The sequence below is a fragment of the Orcinus orca genome, chromosome 5 (assembly GCF_937001465.1).
Source record: "Orcinus orca chromosome 5, mOrcOrc1.1, whole genome shotgun sequence".
In the NCBI taxonomy this organism is placed as follows: Eukaryota; Metazoa; Chordata; class Mammalia; order Artiodactyla; family Delphinidae; genus Orcinus; species Orcinus orca.
The window spans coordinates 117,235,964-117,261,709 of record NC_064563.1 but is presented as its reverse complement, the minus strand read 5'-3'; the positions used below and the strand labels follow the sequence as shown (position 1 = coordinate 117,261,709).

At 35.6% G+C, this 25,746-nt stretch overlaps 1 protein-coding gene across 11 annotated transcripts in view; it reads right to left on the bottom strand.

The window, feature by feature from the left end:
• Positions 1-25,746, bottom strand: part of ROBO1 (roundabout guidance receptor 1) — a 1,104,762-nt gene that overhangs the window by 37,927 nt on the left and 1,041,089 nt on the right. For 5 of the 11 annotated variants that reach the window (XM_049709943.1, XM_049709940.1, XM_049709942.1 and 2 more), the window contains 8 exons: positions 25,169-25,290; positions 21,812-21,983; positions 18,048-18,245; positions 13,789-13,815; positions 12,337-12,379; positions 5,715-5,869; positions 2,839-3,174; positions 526-633 (listed from right to left, as the gene is read on the bottom strand). In XM_049709943.1, the coding sequence (XP_049565900.1) occupies positions 526-633; positions 2,839-3,174; positions 5,715-5,869; positions 12,337-12,379; positions 13,789-13,815; positions 18,048-18,245; positions 21,812-21,983; positions 25,169-25,290 (1,161 nt within the window). The remainder of the gene's footprint in view (positions 1-525; positions 634-2,838; positions 3,175-5,714; positions 5,870-12,336; positions 12,380-13,788; positions 13,816-18,047; positions 18,246-21,811; positions 21,984-25,168; positions 25,291-25,746) is intronic. The other 6 variants (XM_049709941.1, XM_049709944.1, XM_049709950.1 and 3 more) reach the window with 3 other exon arrangements.

Sequence of the window (25,746 nt, the reverse complement as noted above, 5' to 3'; positions counted from 1 at the left end):
GCAACATTTTTAAGTTATATTTTTGCTGAGATGGAAAAAAGTTTCAACTGCCTTTAAAGATTAAGTCATGCTTCTGGTTTTAATAAAGGTTTTTAACAAGGAGGGAAATAGGAGCCTCAATCTTTGTTACCAAATAGAACATAAAAAATGGTAGCACAGGGAGATCAGCTCAGTGTTTTGTGACCACCTAGAGGGGGGATAGGGAGGGTGGAAGGAAGAGGCAAGAGGGAGGAGATATGGGGATATATGTATATGTATAGCTGATTCACTTTGTTATACAGCAGAAACTAACACACCATTGTGAAGCAATTATACTCCAATAAGGATGTTAAAAAAAAATGGTTTAGTGAGTGAACAGTCCCTCCAATTGCAGAGACAAGACCCATCCCTGGAAGATTCAAATCATATAAAGTGATTAGACATGTCATATACACACATCAGATCATTAGCATTCAAGTTGTAATCTTGAAATGTACCATCCTTTTAAAGGAGAGATTGGCTTTCTCCTTGGTTTCCCTTACTTACCAGATGTACTACTGCCCCGGTCTGAACTATTGTAGGATCCTCCTGTATTCTGGTCATATGATTGATTATACGGGATAGTTGGAGGAATTGTGTCATTTGCTCGATAATCTAGACATTTCAGATGGGAAAAAAAGTAAACATTTATTTTGGTGCCTCAATCATTTACCAGCGATTAAGCTTTCAAACTATCATGTTGATCACCTGCTAAGATGTACGTAAGTGTTCAGAATGAAAGGTCAAGAAAAAAATCAAGATCTTTAAATATGTCTCTTTTAAGATTTATAAAATACAAACTCATTGCATCATCTTCTACGCATGAATCGGAATGAATCCTACCAGGGACTATTTCTTCTTTTAAAATACTTATAAGTTAGCTAAGGCAGAAATCAGATTTGTTTGACTTCTTATCTTTAAAAATATAGTAACAAAATAATTTTAATAACAAGAGATCGGGAAAATGTCATGTGTGTGAATCATTAAAAAAATAAAATAATAAAATAAAACATAAAACTGAAACTTGCCAGGAAGGTTATATCTAATAAAAAATATATCCATGTTAAGAAGATGAAGTATCTCAGTCTCCCACAAATGCTTCTGCTTACTTAGGCAGAGGTGAAAATCCAAATGATAAACTCACCACTGGAACGTACTGAGTAATAATCTGTCAGGCTAGCTGCATTCCAGTGACTTTATTATACTTTGACGTACCAAGTCTGTTTATGAGCAGTATAAACAATAAATCAGAGCTCTGAAATACTTGTACAGAGGACTGTCAGACCTTTCCAAAGTCCACAATAAAGCCATATACTATACAGGAATAATATGACAATAGTTTGAATTCCCACTGTAAACTTTACAATTACAGAAACTCTCCTATTCATCTTTGTCAGTCGTTGTCATGAACTCATATATTATGCTAAGTGAAATAAGTCACACAGAGAAAGACAAATATTGTATGATATCACTTACATGTGGAATCTAAAAAATACAACAAGCTAGTGAATATAACAGAAAAGAAGCAGACTCACAGATATAGAGAAAAAACTAGTGGTTACCAGTGGGGAGAGGGAAGGGGAAGGGGCAATATAGGGGTGGGGGACTAACAGTTGCAAACTATTATTTATAAAATAAGCTACAAGGACATATTGTACAACACAAGGAAAATAGCCAGTATTTTATAAATATAAATGGAATGTAACCTTTAAAAATTGTGAATGACTATATTGTACACCTGTAATTTATATAATAGTGTACATCAACTATACTTTGAGAAAAAAATGGTTAAAAAATAAATATTTATTGAATTGGGTTATTATACCAATCAAATGTTTCCTTAAACTGGGAAAAAAAAGCAAGATAACTGTATTATTAAATTAAAACGTATAACACTAACTTAAATGAAATGTTTGTCTTAAGTTATCTTTTTGCAGTCTCCAACTGTGATAAGTTGTTCCCAACTCAAACCTAAAAATAAAAGAAATCTGTGTTTCCAATTATCTGTAATTAAATGTATTCTTTACCTGGACACTCATACACAATTGTCCTGACCTATTCAAATCGGAGCAATTCCTTTATTTCCAGAGGTCTAACTTTACAAATCATGTTATTAAAGCAGTAGTCTGAGGGACTACAAAGAAATCAAATACCTATCTCTTCCAACTCACCCATATTGTAACAGAGAAACATTCCCTTCAGGCCATAAAATATTATTCTGCTGCAACAAGTTAACACTAAGAATTTATTTTAGGTTCTATCGTGACAGACTTCAAATCAGGTTACCCAAAGAAATTTAGGTTCTGAAATCATACATTGCAGCAGTCTTAGTAATCACATGAGGTAGGAGAAATATAACAAACTGAACCGCTTCTCCAGTTCAAGTTTAATTTAATTATTTTTCTTCAGTTTGATAAAAAAGCCATTCGTTTATAGGACCATGTAGAAGCAATTATCTTCCATTCTCGAGTGGAAAGAATGGGAGAGTCTATTTATTTAAAATGTGAGGTATTGTGATGGTTGTACCTCTGCCTTATGAATAAAAGATTGTCCTGAGCCATCCCTCACCTACGATTAAATTTAAATTAATCTCAGACCATTTGAAAATACTTATATATTATTCTAAAATCAATATTCCAAGGTTATTGTTGTGCTAATTAACTTCTTGACACTGGAAATTTTGAAACCAAAGAAATAAGAAAACCTTAGCGACCAAAGAAAGATTTCACACGCTAGTTGCAGACAAGCTTCGGCATGTAGTGCTGAAGGGTTAAGGATGCCAATACAGAAAAGGATGGGAATAAAGGCAAGGCTCTTCACCTTTGTTCAGTTTGTTTTGCTCCATGATGTTATACTGAATTGGTGCCACTTCTTGTTTCTGCTGTCCGGACGGTTTCCAGTGCTTCTCGCTGGAGTCCCCACTGCCATTGTTCATGTTGTTGCTGAGGTTTGACTGGATGAGCTGGGTGGTGGCATAAGGGGTGGGCTGCCCTGATGGATTGACAAAACGCCCATCCTTCAGATTTGGGCTATTGAAGGTTTTCATCTCATTGATTTTGTTACTAAGGTCCACATCACCATAAACAGTTGACTCAGGGAGCATCAGATTTGTTTGTTTGTTATCCAGTTGGTTGTTATAATTTGCTATACAATCAGCTATGTGCAATGGAGAGGAAAAGGAAAAAGTCATTCTGCATGGTTATTCGTTTTCAATTTCCTTGTAAGTAGTTTTGTGAGTCACAGTAAAACTGTTCTATAAAGTATAAATGGGCTTAAATATAATGAATAAAAAGGACCAAATATTCTTATGTCCTTTCTAAAGAACATAGTCACATGTTCTTTCTAAAGAAAAATTGAGTGAATAAGAGAGGACACGTAATTTATATGGAGCCTAAATAATTCTGAACTTCTGCTAGCGTTACAGTTTATAAATAATGCACCCAAATTAAATAATTTTCCTTTAACAGCCCAATTAATGGGAATTGCACTAAAATAATATATACATGAATATCTTTATGTGCCAACTTAACATTTTCTAGTCTGGAGTTACTGAACTATTTGAAGTTACTAGTTAAGCTTATAGGTTAAGAATCCAGACCAAAAAACAAAAAAAACAAACACCCTCTGCCCTCAGATGAAAGAACTTGAGATTTCAATATTTTATAAAATAACTCTACTCAAAAAATATGAGGAACAGAGGTAAAGTGACAGTAAATAGTGCTGAGGAGAATTTTATTAGTTTTCTCCCTTGGTCATGCAGGATAATCATTATCAGGAAAAGATGTTATGTAATCATTTTTCATGGTTTCATAATGACACCTCAAGAAGTATAAAATGACAATAATGATGGCAAAATGAATCATAGTAGCAAGGGCAATTTATCAAATAACACCTGAAATAATACCTAATATGTCTAATATTTCACTCTAATTTTCCCTTTCTTTAAATATTTGAGTGAAATAACTAATATATATATATATATACACATATATATATAGGAAATATTCAAAGCCTGTAGCTGAAAATATTCAAATAGCAGGAAAAATTTAAATCATCATTTAAAATTGAAACATTTTTAAAATAAAAAATTAGTCAAGTTATAATAGTAAAAATACCACTATTTTAATTCATAGTGGCTACAACATTAACAGGTCACCTTGAGGATAAGTTTTCAACTGGATATCCTAAAAAATGATAAATTAACACGGTCACTACTAAAGATGTAAAAATGAATATAGTTTTAAGAAAAATCTGCAACTTCTCTATCCTACTGAATTCAACTACCCTGCATTTCAACAACAAATGATCAGGGATCAGGGATATCTGATCAATCTGGCTTTTAGTAATTCTTATTTCTAATTTCGAGGTATTAAGTTTTATATAATAGTGGTTAAACAATATTTTTAATGGCAATATGGTTTTGGCAATCTCGTTTTTCTTTGCTAATCTTTCCATATGAGTAATATCCAATAGAACTCTCTCAGATGATGGACACGCTCTATTCTGCATTGTCTAACATGATAGCCACTAGCCACATGGGGTTAGCTAGCCGCTTGAAATGTGGCTAGTGCAAATGAGGAACTGGATTTTAAATGGTACTTTATTAAATTTAAACTTAAATAGCCACCTGAAGCCAGAGGCTATCATATTAGACAACACAGCTCTACATATTAATTTAAATGGATATTGTCATTTTTCTTTTATTGGGCTCAGCATAATCTTTCTTTTACTTATAATTATGTGAGCACTTCTTCTAGACAACTAGGATATGGACCTCTAGAGAACATGGACTTGGTCACATGGATATGTCATTTCCATATCCATATCCAATGGAGGCTATGATTTGTTCTTTATGGTGCATCACATTTTTACTTAAATGCCATGTCCTATTTCCCTTTTCCTTAACTCCATTTTACTTCTATAGTCATATATTTTGATTCTTTATGATTCTTTTTATATTTCCTATATTGTGAATGAACGTTAAAAGGTTTTTTGTAAGAATTATTTGTAATTTTCTGTTTTTTCCTTTGCATATTGCATATTCTACATCCGAATTTTACTGTCATGTTTTAGCATGAGATTTTAACGAGCAATTTACCACACATATTTCTGAACCAAAAAGACACAATACAAAATTAGTATTAGTATACACACCTGCAAAAGATATATATTTCTTGTATCTTAGGATTTACTAGTATACTATAAAAATCTAATTTTGAAATTCAGTTAGCTTTCATTTAAAGTTATTTATTACCACCATATAATTATTATTGTTGCTGCTATTAAAAATTTGGTTTACTCAAACTATAGATCTATTGATCTGCTTTATTCTTAAAATCTTTAAAATAAATACTATAAATAACTACAATTAAAATTATAATTACGTACATTCTCATGAAGATGAATACTTTTGTATAATTTCATTTTTCCTTATTTGCTATCTATTCTAGGATTTATATTCTCCGTTCTCCCTTTGCATACTGAGAAACATTTTTGGGTGGAGGGTGAGGTGTGGAGATATAGGGATGGAGAAAATATTTGAATCAGGCTAGTTTGCTAAACCATGGTTAATAGTTCATGAAAATGCTGATTAAATTTCATTTTCAGTTTAAGGAGAAGAAAACGAAAGTTATCTCCTCGTGGCTTGTTCCTAACAATGCCAAGCTTGCCTATCAAGCTGTCTCTGTGCCTCTAACCTGGGCGACTATACGTGGTCAGGTTACTGTCGCTGTTTCCATTGCCTGCTGTGCAACAGTTGATGGAGCACTCATTGTGATTGTTCCCAGTATTAGGCCACGTGTCTGCCAGCCATGGCTGCGTGGCAGGTTCACTGATGTTGAGAAGTCCTGGCCTAAAGAAAAAAATATGTATAAAAGCAAGTTTTATATAAGTAGCAAATGATATTTCCTATTCAGAATTCCAGAAAATTCTTCATCTCACTATGCTCACAAATAATTTGGTCAACTATGCCGAAAGATATACTAATTCCTTTTATTTTACAGACAAGGCAACTATAATGTAATGTCGGAGGCATGCCTCAGTTTATAGAGCCATTATGTTGTAAACAGTGAGACAAATATTGTACCATTTGTAATGCTCTACTCCGCCTTCAGTCACAGTGGCTAAAAATCAAACATGGAATCTAAAAAATGTGGATACTTATATTTTGTAGTGTTTTAGTAGCATAAAGAATATTCTCGTTAAGACAGCTTGCATTTCTTAATTTTTGACCCATTAAAAAATAATGATCCTTCTCACAACTTCATTAAAAAATGGAACAAGCTTCTTTACTGAGATAAAGGATGCTTCACAGCAAGCACATTTGCATATTTTTCTTCAAAACCATGTTTCAGAGATAGTGAGTTTGGGGCTCTGTGACATTTTGCAGAGAGCCTCATCAGTGTTTCAGTGCACAGTTCTGTAAGCTTGTCAACATTTTCTGATGGTGACAATGTAAGATGCCTTAAATCCTATATAAACAAAGGAAAGCTACTGAATTAAATCTGGTAAAACGTTGTCCACTGTAAGAAATATTAGCGCTCATGTTTTTTTTTGCACGACAGATGTTAATCCTCTTTCACTGTGCATTGGGAATGCAAAGTACATCAGCAGTTATTAATGGCAGCCCTGGACCACCAGTGCCAGAGACACAGACTGAAGTCCAGGAATGGAAATCCTGAGGTCCTTTTCCAATACTGACTCCATTGGATAATCCAGCAAAAGAGGTGATACGATGCATGATGTACTGTCAGATCCACAATAAACAGACTGGCACTACAGAGTCTGCAAAGATTTTCTTCATGCTTTCATTTTCTTTGCTAAAGTGCAATAACCACACTTTCATTTACCTGGGAAGCAAGAACCTGACATTTCACTCACCATGGTTCCTATGCTGGCATACAGAGAATCAACCGAGGAAACTTTCTACGCAAATGATGGTTATTTGAGGAATAATTCACTTCCAATGAAAAATATGGATTTATAAGTTATATATCTGTATACGTATATGTATATATGTGTGTATACATATATCTGTAATAATAATGAATGTTTACCCTTTGTTTACAATGTGTGAGGCATTGTTCTGACCTTTCTATGTATTAACTCATTTAATCTTTCTAATAATCTACAGAGTAGTTACTATTATTATTCAGATTTTAAAGATTAGGAAACTGAGATACCTGAGAAAGGTTAAGAAACTTGTGCATGGGTACACAAAGTGAGCGAGTGGCAGAGCTGGGATTCAAATCCAAGGAGTCTGTCTGTATAATCCACACGCTAAGCCAGAATACTATAAACACATATACTGGAGAGTGCTGAAATTTCCTAAAATCCTCAAACATTCTTAATAAAAGGAAGAGTGGGGTAATGTCTGAAGTCTAAACGTTCAGAATAATGCCGTTAAAACTGAATAAATTTACTATTAAAATTGTTGATAAAAATATGCTTTGAAGAGCAATGTTGCTGACCTGTTAAAATGTAAAACATTTAAATGCAAGCTGCATCACAGATACCTGGAGCTTTTGAAATCCATGTTGGTTATAGAAATTCTGCACCTAGTAGTCTATAGCTTTCCTTATTTTCTCGTGAGCTTAAAGTGTGTTATCACTTTTAAAATTATTAAAAATAAATCTCCATATTTGATACTGTAGAAATATTATAGGATGTTTGAAGTACGGGTCAAGCCTGTCTTACATGTTTCAAAAGGAATAGACAAAATTTTCATGCTACGATTCCCTCAGAAAAACACTTTTAAAAGTGAACGTTTTGATATCATCAGAGGCTGAAAAGAACTTTTCATATGTATGGGAGCTTTCCAACAGGAAGTAGGATTAACAATTCACATCCTAGCTTTCAGTTCAGACTTTTGTTTGGAATGCTAATTATCTAGGGAAGAAGGTTGAGTCATGATTACTGGCCCATAATGAATCTTAAAATGCCATGGGTATATTTCAGAGAACTCTGAGGAAGTCAAGGTCATATGTAGCTACTCTGATAAGGGTGTTAGGGTCTTTAGGAACTAACAATCTCTCAAGCTATTTTTATGCATTTAAGATGATCTAGTGTGTATGAGACAGATTTAGTTGCCCAAAAATAAGAAATGAAGCAGAAACAAAACACAGTGCTGGTTATAGTGATTAATATATGTCAGAAATATTATATAATGTTACCATATTTTATATATATAAAAATGCAACCATTTTATACATATATATCATATAACATGTTAGTTGTTATACTTTCATGCTAATATATGTGAGTTTTGTCTATTTTTTCCTTGTCTTCAAAAAGATATTATCAGGGAAAGGAAGAGACTAGGGCTCCCAAAAGCCATATTTAATTTCCAGTTTATATTAAGGGGATAGTTTTGCGTCACAAAGGAAAAGAGGACAGATGCACTTAAATAATTACATGGCAATTACCTTCAATTCCTCTGCTCCTGTTACTCCAGACATTCCAATCACTCACTCCAAAAACAAACAAACCAACCAACCTATTTGAACTCCTAAACCACAAAATAAAATACTGATACTAAAGGGTCCAGGGGCTGGGGAAAATAGTGAAGGGGCCCAGCAGCAAGGGTTGCCTGTAGGCTGTCTCCTCTTTCTTTCGATAGCTTGAAAGAATTCTGAAGCCCAGGAAGAAGCAAGGGATAGAGCTGAGAGCGGTCAGTCCTTCAAAGAGAAGCGAGGCCTGAACTCTTTCTTTCTCACCTCCCACTGCCAGCAAATGTGCTATTGGCATTCTCGACCTGGTTAGCCTGACTTTCCTATGCCTTTCTTCAGGCTTTCTCTGCTGATTCCTGGTTTCTGCTGTGGTTTGGATTTTAACTAGGTTTTCATTGTTTGGAAGAGGAGATCGAGATGTGTGAGGTAAGGAAAACCAATGAATAGAAACAGCCACTTAAGATCCATGATCTGCCACTGGATTACACTGCAAATCCTTTGCCCTTTTTAAGTTGAGAAGAGGTCTCTTTGCTTCCCGCCATCCTCGTTTTCCCTTTTATGTGAAGAGGGAAATTCACAGTTTAGAGAACGAGGAGAGCTCTCAGGTTCTCCTTCTCTCTCAACCTTCTCCTTTATCAGAGGAAAATGTCCAGGGCCCCAAACTCTTCTCTCATCAAGGAATGAACTCAAGTCTTCTGACATTTGTTTACTCGATAACTCATCCCTTCCTTCTTTAGATACTTTTTGGTGATATCTTTCAAAGATCAATAATTCATATATTGAATTTATGGATATAATCCAATAAATTACATTTATTGCATTACAAAAATTCATGCATTTAATTATTGATTAGTAAATCACATAGCCTCTAACTCCAGGATCTCACATTCTATGGTGGGAAACAATCATTTAAGCCAGGAGTTAGAAAACTATTTCTAGAAAGGATTAGAGGGCAACCATTTTAGGCTTCGTGGGACATATATTTTCTGTTTCAACTACTTAACTCTTCCATTGTGGTGGGAAAGCAGTCACAGACAATATGTAAACAAGTGAGTCTGGCTGTATCTTAATAGATCTTTATTTACAAAAACAGGTGTCAGACCAAATTCAGACCAAGAGCCATAATTTGCTGACCCCTGATAAAAACAAAAGATAATTGCATTACCTCTTATTAGGTGCTTAACTGTGGTATTTATACAGCACAAAGAGTTCTTGGAGGACACAGCAGGTGAACCTCAGCCAACTAACAAGGGGAAGGGGGACACATTACGGGCTGATGTAATAAGTGCATAGAAGAGAATGCAATATTGGTGATTGGTAGGTGGGTTGACACAGTGGATTGTAGGGGGTGGCACACAGAGATATGAGGAGGGCTACAAGGCCATAGAGGTTGTGGGTTTCACATGTTCTGTCCAGTTTGGACTTGCTATTTTAAATATGGTGTGTTCTACTGAAACTGGGATCTTCAGAAGCTCAGAGACATGATCCATATTGCATTTCAAAATTTCATTCTGGTTCCAACGGGCAAAGGGAATTAACAGGAAATAGTTGTAATGAAGGTAGATGAAGGCAGGACTGCTGGGAGCAATTTTAACAGATTAGACAAGGGACAAAAAGAGCTTGAAGTGGAACAATACAGCGACAGTGAAGGGAGAAGAAGGCAGGATCAACGAAATGCAGTAATAGGTGCAAGAAAGAGGATGACTTGACATTTTGACTTAGGTGTCATTAACCACATGAGTCGGGTGATACAGTGAGGGCTCACAGAGTCTGAGATGCCTGAGGGAACCCAATGTTTAAGAGGCGGCATCAGAGAAGTGAGTACAAGAGTCTGACTCACTGTTCATTCTCTTACCACACTGGATCATGGAACACGCACAACACACATACACAGAACACACACACACATACACACACACCACACACTCACAGATGGCTAGAAAATGAGACCTCTTCCTAACGCATTCCTGTTGCTCTTACCCTGTTCTGGTTTTTCCAAAGCACTCACCAACTGCTTCTACTATAGAGTTGACTTTTGAAAAAATGTTTATTATTAATCTTCTATCTCCTCTACTAAATGTAACATTCAGAAGGACGGGAACTTTTATTGACTTTGCTCACTGATGTATCCCAGGCAACTAGAACACTGCCTGTCACATTGTAGGTATTCAATAAATAGGTGTGATGAATAAATAAATTTAAAATTGTGTATGTAACTGTCATTTTGAGCACGAACTCTAAGATCTTTATTTAACTGTTGCCTCTATAACATTCCAGCATTTTTTGTCATTTTATTTGGTAAAAAGTTCATTTCTATTTGGTATTTAAAATAAATCCATTTCACTGTTATACTATTTTTACATTCAGAAGGTTAATTCTGTATGATGATTTAGCGACCTTTCCAAATGGAACTTTGTAATTTTTCAGTCCTGCTGAAGAAACGAGCATTTGGTACTGAGAGATCCCTGCCATCATTTCCTCCTTGATAATCTGGTCTACCTAGGTTGAAAATTCCTTTACAGCAGAAACTAGACATATTTTATATGTGTGCGCATGTGTGTGTGTGAGAGAGAGAGCACATCTGTGCACGTGCTCATGCACAGAGGCTGGTGCAGAACCCACAGAAGATGCTCAATAAGCATTTTCATAAGATCTGATTAATGAGAAAGCTGAAGTCTATGGTCATGAATATACACATGGAGAGAGGTGGTTATAGCATCAGGTTCCAGATTTATCCACGAGAGAATGTTCTTATGCCAGAGACTGTTTCATGAATGTCTGGGGTATGATTTAGACAGAATTGCCCCGGATGCAAAAACAGGCCCTGGTTTAATTCCTGAATCAAATGGATTTATTCCTTATGAAGACCTCCCTAGCTTTGGGGTCTTTCAGTGGCTGACTTTGTTTCACAGGTATGAAAACAGGAAGCTAGCAGCAGTACCCAGGAAAGAAAACAGTAGTGCTAATTGTCAAATTTGTACAGCATTTGCTAAAGGTGGTCAACAATTTTTTCACCACTCTTTCTTATTTTTATCTTTTCCAGTTGCAACCACATATCTATACAAAGCAGGACACTCAATAAGTTAACTGAATTTGAATTAGAAAATGGTTCTCGTCAAAAGGTTTTTTTTCTTACACCTTAAGCTAGAGGTTACTGTTTTTGAAAAGAAAAAATTATCATAGAAAATCCTGAAGCTTGACTCATGTAACTTATACCTTCTTTCAGCCCCTTTCAGCCGTCTGTCACATCAATTTGTGGTTTCTCTGTGAATATATTAAAGTTCACTGAATAATAATTACCAAAAAATCATAAATGTAGGATTGAGGTTCATTTTAATGAGAGGGAAGAAAAAAAAAATCCTCCGTGTTAACAAGCTACCTAGATTCTCCTTTTATTTCAACATATTTTCCGGCAAATGGAGACTGAACTATGTTGAATTCATAACAAGAACAAACAAACAGACATAAACTACAACAACTTATGAGCCAATGCTGTGTTCAGCAGGTTTCCAAATGAACACTTTTTCTTTGATAGTATCTGTTAACTAGCTATATTTCTTAATCTTCATAAATGCCATCACTTAATTACTTTAACTCCTTTAATCATCTGCTAAATCAGCAAGTCTGTCTTTCCCGGTTAAAGTGCTCCCTCTGGCGTTCACTGACTAAGATGCAACAGCTCCAATCAAGTGCATTTGTGTGTAAACAAGCTTGGCTCCACAGCACAACAGAATGGAGTATTTCCGAGATATTTAAACAAATTTCACCTTTAAGTTAAACCTTTTAAGTAAAGAAAGTGATCTCATCGATGAAGACAAGAAGAAATACCTGGAATTCCCCTGAGAATCTACAAAACAAGCAGGATAGTTACCTCCCTCCACTGCTCACAGCTTCGCCTCCTCTCTGATAAGTTACTGGAATGTTACCAAAAAAAAAGGAACAATTAATAGACATGTTTGTGTTTATATATCAAAAGCTATGACATTCATGAGCATATTTCTAGAATGGCATGTTTTCTTCCTTTCTACTTAGAAGCATTGCAAAAATTCATCACAGGAAATAGATTTCCAATTCAACTAGTATTTTTTTAAGATGGTACAGAATTAGATATAAGTTATTTTTATTCTCTTTACATGCCAACAAGGTTGAAAACTAAGCAGAAGCCAACTTCAGTTCACTCTTATTAACTATAACTATTACACGTTTGTACATTCACATTCCCATAGATTCCAATTTTGAATTTATTATTTTCATGTAATTTCATGATTTTATGTAAGTGGAATCTTAAATTTGGGAAGAAAAAAACCTACCAGACCATTTCCCCAGAAATACGAGTACCAGTAAGACAAAGATAAACGTTAAAATAAACCTTCTTTCTCTCCACACACAAAGATGTATGCCAAGTTGTGACTAGTAATGAATGCGACCTAGTTTTTACTGTGGCTTGTGAAAACCCTTCTCAATGTATTTTCATCAGACATGTATACATATTGAAAATATATTTTAATGCTCTTGAAAGCATCCTCGGCTTAATAAATTATGGGTATAAAATTTAGCCATAACAGAAAAAGATTTGCACATAGTCAGGCAAGGGGTTAAGGATATTAGCGTTTCTGTAAATACAGACCCATTTTCTAAGGAGAAATATGGTTCTAAAAGCTGCTAAATTCTGCTACTTAGAAGAACTCCAAACTGGGAGTCTGTTAAGGAGAGATAAGTGCTCCCAGTGATTATAATAACTGGATTAAAACCGAGGAGGAAAGCCTACAGGTACATCTTTTACTAAAGGTGAATCGAAAGAAGAGGACCCACTTTGAAAGAAACTGAATGGAATGGAATCTTAGTGCTCGGACTTAAGGAAAATGACAAGTTTTATCTTTCACATGTGCTGGATATTTTGGTTACCTTTAAGAATGTTGATTGTACGGACAGAGAATTGCAAGGGAGAGAAATTTTTGTTTGAAAACCTGAAAGCTTAAGTTAAGGGAAAAAAATGCACTGCCAAGTCTGAAATAATCAATGTGATCATTAGCATGTTAAATCATGCTGAGGGTAGAAACAGTGTGTCCATCTAATGAAACACATGCAAACAAGGCTAAGATGCAATGCGGAGTCACGAATAAGTAACGGCATTGAAGGAATGACAGGCAACACCAACCATTTCTACTTCAAGTGCATGCCTGGCATGAGTAAATGTACTGTCTTCCATTGTAAGTCCTTTCCCCCCAGCTTACTGCAGAAAATGAAATAAAAACAGAAACACAATAGTACAACACATGCCAAACTAACAAAGAAAAGGAGGGGGGTAAGCGCAAATATATACCTGTTGGTGTGAAGGTAAAAGACGGGACTGAAAAATCAAAACAAAATATAAACCAGTTATTAAGCTGAAGAGAGAAAGGGAACATATCACATTAGTATAAATCAAGCAGACAGCTGAACATAAAACAAATGTAAATAACTAGGCCAGTAGTTCTGACACTCTGATATATGAATAAAACCAAATCTGAGGTTAAAAAAGAAGCTTGTCTCTGAGGTACCATTTTGAAGGGTCTGACGTTCTAGGACGGGAGGGGGTAGGGATTGTGCTGGGTTAGCCTGCAAATGACCCCTGCATTTAGTAATAGAGATTTAGCTCATGGCTTTAGTACAAACAGGAGTCCTCTACTATTAATCATTTCCAAACATTGGATAATGGGTTCTTAAACAAGTATTACCAGGGTCTTGCCTAAACCTTATCTAGAAATCTTAAAGTAAAGGCTTATTAAAGTGGGCTAACTAATAGGTGCATTTAAGTATTCATCATCGAAAGAGAGACAGAGGGAAGGAGACAGAGAGAAAGATAGAAAGACAAAAAGCGAAAGAAAGAAAGAGAGGGAGGGAGGGAGGGAGGAGGTGGGAAGAAAAAGAAAGAAAGGAGAGAGAAAGAGAAAGAAAGAAAGAAAGAAAGAAAGAAAGAAAGAAAGAAAGAAAGAAAGAAAGAAAGAAAGAAAGAAAGGGGGGAAGAAAGAAAGAAAGGGGGGAAGAAAGAAAGAAAGAAAGGAAAAAGTAAGAAAGGGAAGGAGGGAGGAAGGAAGGAAGAGAAGGGGAAAGGGAAAGGAAAGGAGGGAAAGAAAGAAGGAAAGAAGGAAGGAAGAAAGGAAGGCAGCAAGCAAAGAAAGAACTGGAACAAAAAAACCCATAAAACTGAATTGTTTCACTGCCAAGAAATGCCTGATACTTATCATATAAACAGTGTAATGCTACATTTTTATCATGATAGAAATTTGTGAATGGACAGGAAAAATGGGGAGCTTTAAACTTTAACTTCTCTATTATAGTTTACACTTAGAAGCTTCCTAGAAGTAGGCTGAGCGTTTTTTTTTAAATACCACACCAAAAGCTAAACAATAGAACAATAATGCCCCTCTGAAAACCTTCACCCTGCAGTTATAAATCTTAATCCAATCAATAATGCCTGAAATTGAACTGCAGACCTCAAAAGTAGCAGCCTTGCCTCTGCCACTTTTCCTATCTTCTCTCATTCCTGGGTGTTGGATAACACCACAGCTATTTCCATGTCATTTCATAGAGGGAGGAGGCTGACATTTTTTCCAAGCTCTTCACGTTAATTTAAAGTAAACACTGCTCTAGTAAAGAAAGCAAGGAAATCTACATTACTTCCTTGTAGACTAAAATTTGCTTTTAAGAAATCCTTAATACACACAAACTAGAATGTTGATTACTTATCACGGATCAAAAAGCTGCCACTTCACATTTGAACTTCTCCAAGAAATTTACTTGAAGATTAGAGCACTGGGGTTGCAAATTCAAATGCCGTAGCATCCTTTACAACTGTCACTTCTTACCAAACCATTTTATTTCTGAGCATACTAGGAGGAACAAAAACAAAACCCTCAATGCTGGGGATCCAGTTTATACACTGGGCTTCCTTTGCTGCACAGCGGTCTCTGTCTTAGGAATTCTACTGTGTCTTCTTTCAGTCAGGTCTTTTCAGGGAGTCAACGTAATTTAGCTACAATGAAAAATTCAGAGCCATAGTAACTAGTCCTCATAAAAAATAATAAAGAGGTACATTTGAAAGTAAAGCTACTCAAGCAAGAATGCAGTGCCTGAACATTAATTTGCAATCAAAAGGACACGGGCAAAAAATGAAAGGTCCCCGTCAGTATTCCTAGCCAACTGCTAACCTCAGTTTAAGGAATTGAAGAAGAGATGAAAAGAGTTCTGTCTAAATGAATTTTTTACAGCTTGTACACCAAAGGACAACTTAATTCTCAAAGCTTCCAGTAATAAACTCCCACTACGTATGTGGACAAGGGTTACGAGCAGAGGGCACACCTCCGGATAAATGTAGGGGGGAAATGATAAAAATGCTCACTATTACCCGAAAGTCACACTCTGGTTTGATGGTTTATAGGTCAACAGCCTATTGATTTCTTTAAAATATTTCACTTCCTTTTTTCTTAGAATTGCCAGCATTGTTTTGGGCATAGACAATTGAAGATTTCAGGATGCACTTTTCAAAACTGCATACAACCAGAATTATGAAAAAGTGCTAACACGGCAAAGTGAGGCAAGCAGAATCGAATGCTCACCAATTACATTTGTAATTATGTTCTATGAGTCCTGCTTAAACACAAGCTAGTTAAAAGGACGATGATATTAGTTTAACAGGTTTTGCAGAAAGAGCACATAGGCATTTGCCGGCATGCTTAAAGTACATTAGTAAAAGAAAAGAAACATTTCAGAAGGGGAGAGGGTTTCATGTCACATATTTAGATTTCAAGACAAGAGAGAGCATTCAATTGTTACAACTACACAGCTATCAGACTTCATGGCAATAAAAAATACAGGATTCCTGGGGAACTCAGGAGACTCTACGTCTAGACGTTAATTAGTCACTTTTCTTCATTCAAATGGGATTTCAAACACACAACTCCCAACAGCCTGCCCCTGCCCGGCTTCACAACACACAGACACCCACAAACCCCTTCTCTGTCTTGTTTTTCAGTCAAAGGTTTTATACGGTAACACGTGTGCCTGACATTGATCTACTTTGTATACGTAACGGGCACCCAGTCTCTCTGCAGTAACCTCCCAGCCCTCGTTTTCCATTTCACAGGCAGGGATACTGACATTTTGCTTTATCTCTGCATAGGACACATATCTGAAAAAGACATATTTAAGGATGATAACACTAAGGTGAACGTAGGTACACGAAGAGATTGCTGTGGAGTTGTGGACAGGAGGCACATTCATGGATTTCCACAGTGTGGGTGATGAATTTGTGTTGACTCTTGGCAAGACACCTTGGGACCAAGGGCACAAATATTTTAAGACTGTTGTCCCAGACTGTTTTACAAGCGTACAGGGATATTCAATAGAACTTTTCATTGAGAAAAGGTCTAGCTAGCACTAACAAATTCTGACTTTGCCACATCATTGATCAGAGAAATGGCTTGGCCAAGCCACTCAGGAAATGTTCACTTAGGAAATATGTAGACAGTTTTTTTTAAGGGGTGGTGATGGTGCAGGGAGGTATGTGTTTACTGGTCATCCTCTTTAAATTTGCTGTGCAGTGCAGCAAAAGTGTTATCTTAGACATAAGTGTGGACCCTATAACTAGGGTGAGTGTATCATTTGCCATCCAAAAACTAGGACAATTTTAAGAGCCAAAGGAGCACTGTAAATAATTTGGTTGGACTAAAGACATAAATTGGGACGGTGGCCTGAAAACTGGGACTTACAATCACCCTGCCTTAGAGCCCAGATCTGATGCCCAGAGCGGATGAAGCTATTTGAGGAGGGAAAGGCAAAAGGATTATCTATCTGATAGTGTTAACAACCTCATCACAAAATATAAAATACAAACCACCAACCTACAGACTTCGAGAATATGTGGTAAAAATGTCTGTGAAATCCTTCACATATTTGGCTCGTCCATAAAATTGTAAACAATTGCAGTTAAATAAACGTTCTCTTCTAAACTGTAAACACATTTTTAACAAATCATCATCACCCATTAACAGTGTATACATATTCAGCTCTGCAACTTTAAATTTAACAATAAAAAAGTTCTAAACCTCCTCTCTCTGAAAACTGAAGCACATTTATCAAGAAACTATTTTATAAATAATCAGAAATAATCGGAAATATCATTATTTATAAATAATCTCTTTAGCTTTACAAAGGGCAACAACACGCCCTTTAAAGTTGTGCGACAGTCCAAAGCTTGTATTTATAATTCCTGTGACAAGGAGATTAAAAAGTTTCCTCCAGAATATAAAGTAATTCCCTAAGAGAACAAGGGAATGGTATCGCAACGAAGTGTAGACTTACCCTGGTGAAATATATTTTAAAGGAACTGGGCCTGAAACTGATAAGCCTATTTGTAGTACTGATACTCAAGAGGAGGTTATACCTAGATACTGCAATAAAATAAAAGCACTTTTGAAGATCTTTATATATTAAAATAATCTCATATAGGATATGCGTAATCATGAATAACTTGGAGTCACAGATTAAAATGAAGAGTTATGTAAACACAGTAAAATATGGAAAGCTTAGGAAAGCTAATACCTTTTCTGATACCCGCATAAGTACTAGTCAGCCCATTTCTCTTTTTCCGGTGTCGGTAGAGCCAGATGCTAAAAACCATAAGGATGATCCAGCAGGCTGCCCCGATTCCTGCGATGAACGCTGGCTGCTTCACAACGTCTGAGATCTGCTGAGCAAGGCTGACTTGGTCCTCAGGTGACACGGGGTTTCCATGAGAATCTGAAAAGCCGTCTTTGGGTTAATTTGGGTGTAAAACTCAATGAGACAATGAAAAAAAATTGTGTGTGTGTGTATGTGTGTGTGTGTATCTCCCCTCCTCTCACCCTTGAATAGTCTAAGATGCTTAACTGCCTCAGAAACACATTGTTTGAAACTATGTTTAGAAGGGTCTATAAAAATTCAGAATCGTTGGGCTTCCCTGGTGGTGCAGTGGTTGGGAGTCCGCCTACTGATGCAGGGGACGCGGGTTCGTGCCCCGGTCTGGGAGGATCCCGCGTGCTGCGGAGCGGCTGGGCCCGTGGGCCATGGCCGCTGAGCCTGCGCGTCCGTCCAGAGCCTGTGCTCCACAGCGAGAAGGGGTCACAGCAGTGAGAGGCCCGCGTACCGCAAAAAAAAAGAATTCAGAATCATTAATAAAAAAACAATGAAAAATTAAAATCATGTTACCATTGAAAGAACTATGAAAAATCTTTCTTTTAAAATAATGAACATGGCCAGCAATAGCTATAAGAACGTTCATTAAATATGGGCAAGAATTATCAAGTGTTATGAATAGTCAAAAAGTCTCCTGTTTTCTGTCAGCTATTTTGATTCAAGAATTAAAAATTGATAGAATTTATTGTTATTCTCGGAGCAACTAAGCCCATGCGCCACAACTACTGAGCCCACGTGCCACAACTACTGAAGCCCGTGCATTTGACTCTGAAAATGTTCTGCTAACACCACCTGCTTTAAAGTAGAAACATTTGTTTCAGTCCAAAACTCTATTTTTTTCCAAGAAAAATAATTGGTATAACTCATTAGTTATGAATAACATTTCTCAAACAGAAAAAAAATGCTTACTGATTATTTTTTCTTATTAAATGACACTGCATCCTGTTAAGACACTGGCAGGTAAAATAAGTAGCATTCAATGGCTAAGGAAACAGTCTTAGGAAAATAGCACCCCTTTCTACGTAAAAAGGATAAATTGCTACTCATGTTGTGCGTGCGTGTTTTTTTTTTTTTTTTTTTTTTCAGTACGCGGGCCTCTCACTGTTGTGGCCTCTCCCATTATGGAGCACAGGCTCCGGACGCGCAGGCTCAGCAGCCATGGCTCACGGGCCCAGCCGCTCCGCGGCATGTGGGATCTTCCCACACCGGGGCACGAACCTGTGTCCCCTGCATCAGCAGGCAGACTCTCAACCACTGCGCCACCAGGGAAGCCCATGCGTGTGTTTTTTATTTGCTTTTTTCTTGAACAGAATTCCAGATTTCATTCTATGGAGGGTCAAGTCTGAAAAACCTATTTTCACAAGCAGTTGTTGTCACCTGCCTTCAACTGTTTGTTGACTGAAAGTTTTATTTCATGTTCCAGACTCTTTTATCTATGGTTATCCTACCAGCACTTCATCCTCTGAAAGTTCACCAAGCTGACTCTTCTTTTTATTTCTACTACACCCTTTGTATCTGCTAGGTTTATAGATTTCATGGTTATTTGTGCAAGGTTAAGTTGGGTAGCTTCAGATTTTATGCAGACAGCCAAGAGAGGTTCCATGCAGACGACCAGATGGGCTTAACAGAATAAAGTGTGGTGTGACTAATGAATTAAAATGGCCTCTCTGTACCTCAGTCTTTGTCTCACTGCAGCTGAGGCTATATTAAGATATGGAAAATTGGAACACATCTATAATTTCAAGAAAACCAATTTGACCCTTAAATCCCATGATTTAAATCTTAAATAAATAAAATTACACATGGTCCTTTTTCTAATTCATATTTGAAAACCCGGTACTGAAAGTCATATATTATACAAAATAAGTAAATGACATGACAATGTATAAGGTCATCACCATGTAACTTTTAATTTCAGTTTTAATAAGTTAATACTGACTTTTCACAAAACTAGGCAACTATTTGAGTAAAAAGATCTATGTTCAGACTATTTTCCCCCATACCTTAGATAACGTTGTAAGAGATTCATCAAGCACTTTTTAAACATAGTTTTCGGTATTGCCTAAAAATTTTGGAATAAATGAACCAGAAATAAACCATGAAGCTCTTTTTGCTTAAAAGTTGTGTATATTATAATCTCTGTTGAAAAAAAAAGTGCTCGTTGTAAAAGATAATCCAAAAATCAAATTCTGGCCAATGGCTGTGGCAGAAGCAGCCAGCTCTCCACTAAAGACGTGAATGGTACTCTCATAGCATAGAGTTGTTGGGAGGTAGCTCCCTAGCCAGTTACTTGATTTTGCAGTGCTGCCATTCATCTGTTTGGAATCACGAGACTAAGCTCTGTGCAGCAGTGATGTGCACCATTTCCAGACATGTGCCATTTAAACCCTCCTCCACACTATGTGTTTCTTTTCTTCCTTTCTTCTGGCCCAGGGTCAACCTTGGCAGCCCAGTGTTAAAGAAGGCACGCCTCATCAGCCTGTGACCCTCCATAGCTACAACCACTGGACTTCAGGTAGACTTTATTATATTACACTCCAGAAGTTCTGCAAGTGTTATCTGTTACAGCGGGTAGCAGTCTTAACACTGGAACATCAATAGCTGTTTCCAAATTGAATGCAAAGTTCATTACGTACAGCAACAAAGTTTATTCACAGTGGAATGCTTCTTAATTTTGTTCTGAAATAATTTCTAAGATGTCATCAATATTATCAACATGCAACAGTACTATATACTTATTTGTGATATATAAAGATTCATGTATCTGATTCATTTTCATAATTTAGCAACTGGCATGAAATATTACTAATGCTTAACTTCTGATGTGAAAGGAACAAACAAAGTTGACTATATACTTCTTAGTATCTTAATTTAAATGTCACCTCTTAATATCTGACCCTTTTCTCTCCCCTTTCCATTTATAATTTTGGTGCTTTTTTTTTGTTGTTTGTTTCAGATTTTACTGGTAACCAATACATTTGAATTTTATGTTCATGCCACATTGTCTACCATGAAGTGTGGTAACTAAGGCTTCTGTCAGGTTTTTGTGTTTCTTTTTCATTCATCTAACCACTTTTGAAGCACACATTGCATTTTTAACTTTCTAAGTAATTAACATATGTCATATTCCAATGCTCTTTTACATCTCAATCTATCTTTTTTGTTATCAAAAGCAATACAATTTTAAAGACACATACATGGTGAATATAAATTACATCTTGCTGTAAACTTCCAATACCTAGTTTAAGTTGTTTCTTTTTAAACCCAAACCACTGTAAGTTCCATGCAGGTGCAGACTGCATCTTTCCTGTTCCCTGAGGCATCCTTGTTGCTCAATTAATAGTATTTATTGAAAAGATGAAAAAAATTCAATAGGACAGTATTAGGATGACACAATACTGACAGCCTTTTGCTTAAAATATCATTTAAAAATGTGTGCTTGGATAAGTTTAAATTCAGTTGTGATATTATAGATAGGTAAAATAAAGCTAACACCGTCATTTTCATAATTCTATTGCCACATTTCATAGACTATTCAACTTGCAATGGTTGGCTCCACTATATACCAAAAAGAAAAGCAGGACAGTGGGTACACTGATATGTCTTTCAAACAGATCTGAACTGGCACTCACCTAACTGGATGAACTGTGGCTCACTCTTCACCCCGGCTCCCGCCCCAGTGCTGGCTGCCACCTCTACGCTATACCGGATCCCAGGAACCAGTGAGGGAATAACCACAGAAAAGGTGGAACCATCTACTGTCTTGTTTATATGGTATCGAGTTTCATTGCCCAGACACCAAACCTATAAGAAGAACACAACAAATTATATAAGTTAATGCAAAGATCAGCACTGTGGCTTTAGACTTAGACAGAGTTCAGACCTATCATGAACCTAATGTAGGAAGTTTCAAAAGTCATTTTTCTCCTGGATCTAGTTCTGAGAAGACTCTTCTAGTCAAACCTAGTAGTACCTTAGTAGTACCTTAAAGGCCTCCTTGAACTTTCTTATATACTTTTAAAGGATTATACCAGGTGATTCTATAAAAGTTTCTACAAAGGATTATATCAGATGATTCTACAAATGATTCTACCAAGACCCTGGTTCTTAACCTTATCATCAGGACTTTTTTGTTTTTTTAACACCTAGAAATTATATGCCAGGAAAAAATAAAAGGAACTTGCAAAAAGCTGTATACATCTAGATAAAGAACAATAACTTACCCATTATCATTCAGTATTTGCATTCCTACTATGGACTTGCATAATACTAGCTGACCAGATATAACAAAACAAAAATGAGTAGGAAACTCTGTGTCTAATACTTTACTTCAACAGTTCTCTAGATAAAATTCCCTGGTGCTGTCACAGTCCCATCACCTTTCATGTCAAAATCGAGAAACAGTTGATTTAAAAAGAGAGAGCTTCTGAATAATCTAAAGTATCTTGGCATAAACATGGTTTTTAAAAATAAAACTGAACATAAAGAATAAGGATCATTCTAGGATTTAGTCCACCTACGGTAGGTTGAAAATGAAAGAAAAATTTGAAAGAAAAATAGCACTGAAAAGAAAAATGAAAGAAACATAACACTCTGATCTTGTATTTACAGTAATTTTAATTAGCCTTTAATAACATACATAAGATCATAAAGAATAACAATACATATTTGATTTAAAAGAAAAATATTCTCCTAATAAGAAAATTATTGTATGTCTCATTAACTTTGATATTTGTGGTAGGAAATTATTTTCAGGAAATTAAGATTTCTGAACTATGCTATAATCCTTAATTTAAATTTCACTAACGGATTATTTAATTATTAGAGTGATCTTTTGCAATGTTATAGAGCTTGAATATGATGCATGACAGTATTTGGACTCAGGTTCTATAAGAAAATGATCCATGGAGTAGTAAAACATGCTCTATATGCTTTACGATGTCCTTAAGCAAGGTGTAGGATTAGTTTCAAGTAGCCTATTGTCTAAACTGTAACAGGAAATGGGATTTCAAATAAATCTAAGAGTGTCAGTGTCCTCTATCACAGGGGCAAGAGCCTTTAATTTTTTTTCTTTGAAAGTTAATATTATTTTAATATAATTTCAATGCATAATACCAACAAATGGTCAGACTCTATACCAGGGTCTGACCATTTGGAAATAAAGAGTCCTTTGTGATTTTTTTCTCCCTCAATTACATTACACAGCTGAACCAAAGCCACAAACTGATTTTGTACCAGTCAATCAGGTTGTGAAAGGCATTTTATTATTTTAAATTGACCATGAAGTTAAGTGAAATCCACCCTTTCACATTTCTTTAGGAGAGAAATGAGTTTTGACTCTTAGGGGAAAATGCCTACATTACACAATTTCGCTTAAGAGCTGAGACATCGCCGCATTTCATATGCTTGAAAATCTCTATGACGGTTTATTTTTCTGGACTGAACCATAGCACCCCATCACTTCCCAGTCTTGAAATAACCTTGAAACTCATGAGAAGGCACTTGAAAGTGTAGAGACTCTTACCTTTTAATGACTGAAATACCCTAAAATATCCACAGCACATTTATGGCAGTATTTTAAATACTTTAAAAATATGTTGCCCTTTTAAAGTACATGCAACTGTCATACAGAGGTTTTAGTTTGTTTTTAAAAATCATTTTAAAATAAACTGTTATACCTAAAATTGAGCTCAGTATATTTGGTCATTGTACAAATTAATTTGGTACTCAAAAGTACACTTATGATCTTTATTTGGGTTTTATCCAAAAGTGCACAACAGAATCACCTGGAAAGATCTACCAAAGTATATATGCATGGGCCTTATTAGACTTGCTGAATCAGAATCTCTGAAAATGGTGGCCAGGCACCTATATTTGGAAAATGATTCCATAAGTGATTCTGATGTTAGCATATAACTACCTGTAGAAGGTAAATGTGCTCACCTTCTTAGCATCAGTTTCATATCAATAAACATATATAAATTTTTACATATATGAGATAATTTACAAAGTATCATAATTCAGCTAGTAACTAGAAAAATACTGAGGTATAATGGACATATATACTGAAATATATATACATATATTTCAGTGTCTATAGAAATACATGTTTTACTGTTAAAAGTCTTCTAGTATGTAGTGTGTTTACATAAGTGTTGAAAAAATACACATAAAATTTACTCTCTATTGAGATTTCCCTAATTCAATCTATCGTTTATTCATTTATCATAGCTCATTAAAACTGTGCTTTAATGTATATTCATTAACAGGATAAATCTCATGTTCTTAATTTTTATTGTACCTTGGCATGCTTGAAAATATTTGCTGGAGATGAATCTATATAAGCCTCTCTAAATTCAATGACTAGAGCTGATAACTTCACAGGTAAAAATAATTATTCAGAATCACTGGATTACATTACTTGACAATACGTCATATGTTTAAAAAATTCATTTAAATATATACAGAAGTTTATAATTGAATTTCCTCTGAGACATAAAATTTTGTTTAGAGATGAAAACAAGGTTTATAAAAGAATTTTCAGGCACAATAAAATAATTTTTCCAACTTAGCTCCAATGTTACAAAATTCCAAACATGTTAAAAGAAAGAAATCAAACCATATCTGATACAATTCCATGGGGCAAACTAGTTCTGCAAAATGTATTTAAGCTGTTTTTTTAAGGGGAAAAAAAAAGAGATTCTTTTATTAGCCTTTACGTTTGTCGTTTGTGTGAAATTATATGTACCTATATGTACTGTGACCAGGTAAATTCTCTCTTTTAAATTCTTTTTTTCAAATGGCTTAAGAAAAAATTATTCCACAATCATTGAATAAACAGGAAAGTATTTTAAAAATAATTGTACATGCTGCTGTGTGGACCAGCAGATGGCGCCAAATATCCATGAACAATTTAACCAAGGTTGCTTTTTTTTTTTTTCTGCAGGGGAGAGCGGTGTCCATCAGTAAATTGCTATATATGTATTTACCTTATACTCTTGGACCATTCCATTCTGAGTATCTTCAGGAGGTGGCTGCCAACTGACAAGAATTGCAGTTCCATTTCCATCATGCTTTGATACAGTTACACTTTGGGGTGGGGCACTGGGTGCTATGAAATTGTTTTAAAAAGTAGATATATTATGAGCACACTAGAGAACACTGAAATCAGGCATTTAACATTTAAACAAAAACATATAAAATTTATATCCATATATGTATATGTTTTAAAGATGTATCTCATTCAATTTGAATAGTCCCAAACTATTTGTTTTTCCTCGATATCGCTAACCTATTGTTATTGTGAGTTTTCCATAACCAAAGTTATATAGATTATCTCCACAAAACATCCCAGGAGAATTCCTCTTTCTCCTACCCTGTAACCCTAGTCCCATGTTCTCCCTAAAAATGTTCAAAAGCATAAAGATAAATACTAACCATCCATGTTATTAACTGTATCCTATAATTTATTGTAATCAAAGTAATAAAGACATTTTAGGAAAAATTCTGGTTATTTTTAAAGAGTACACTTGTGACATGTAACCTTTAACCTTTACGTAAATACTAA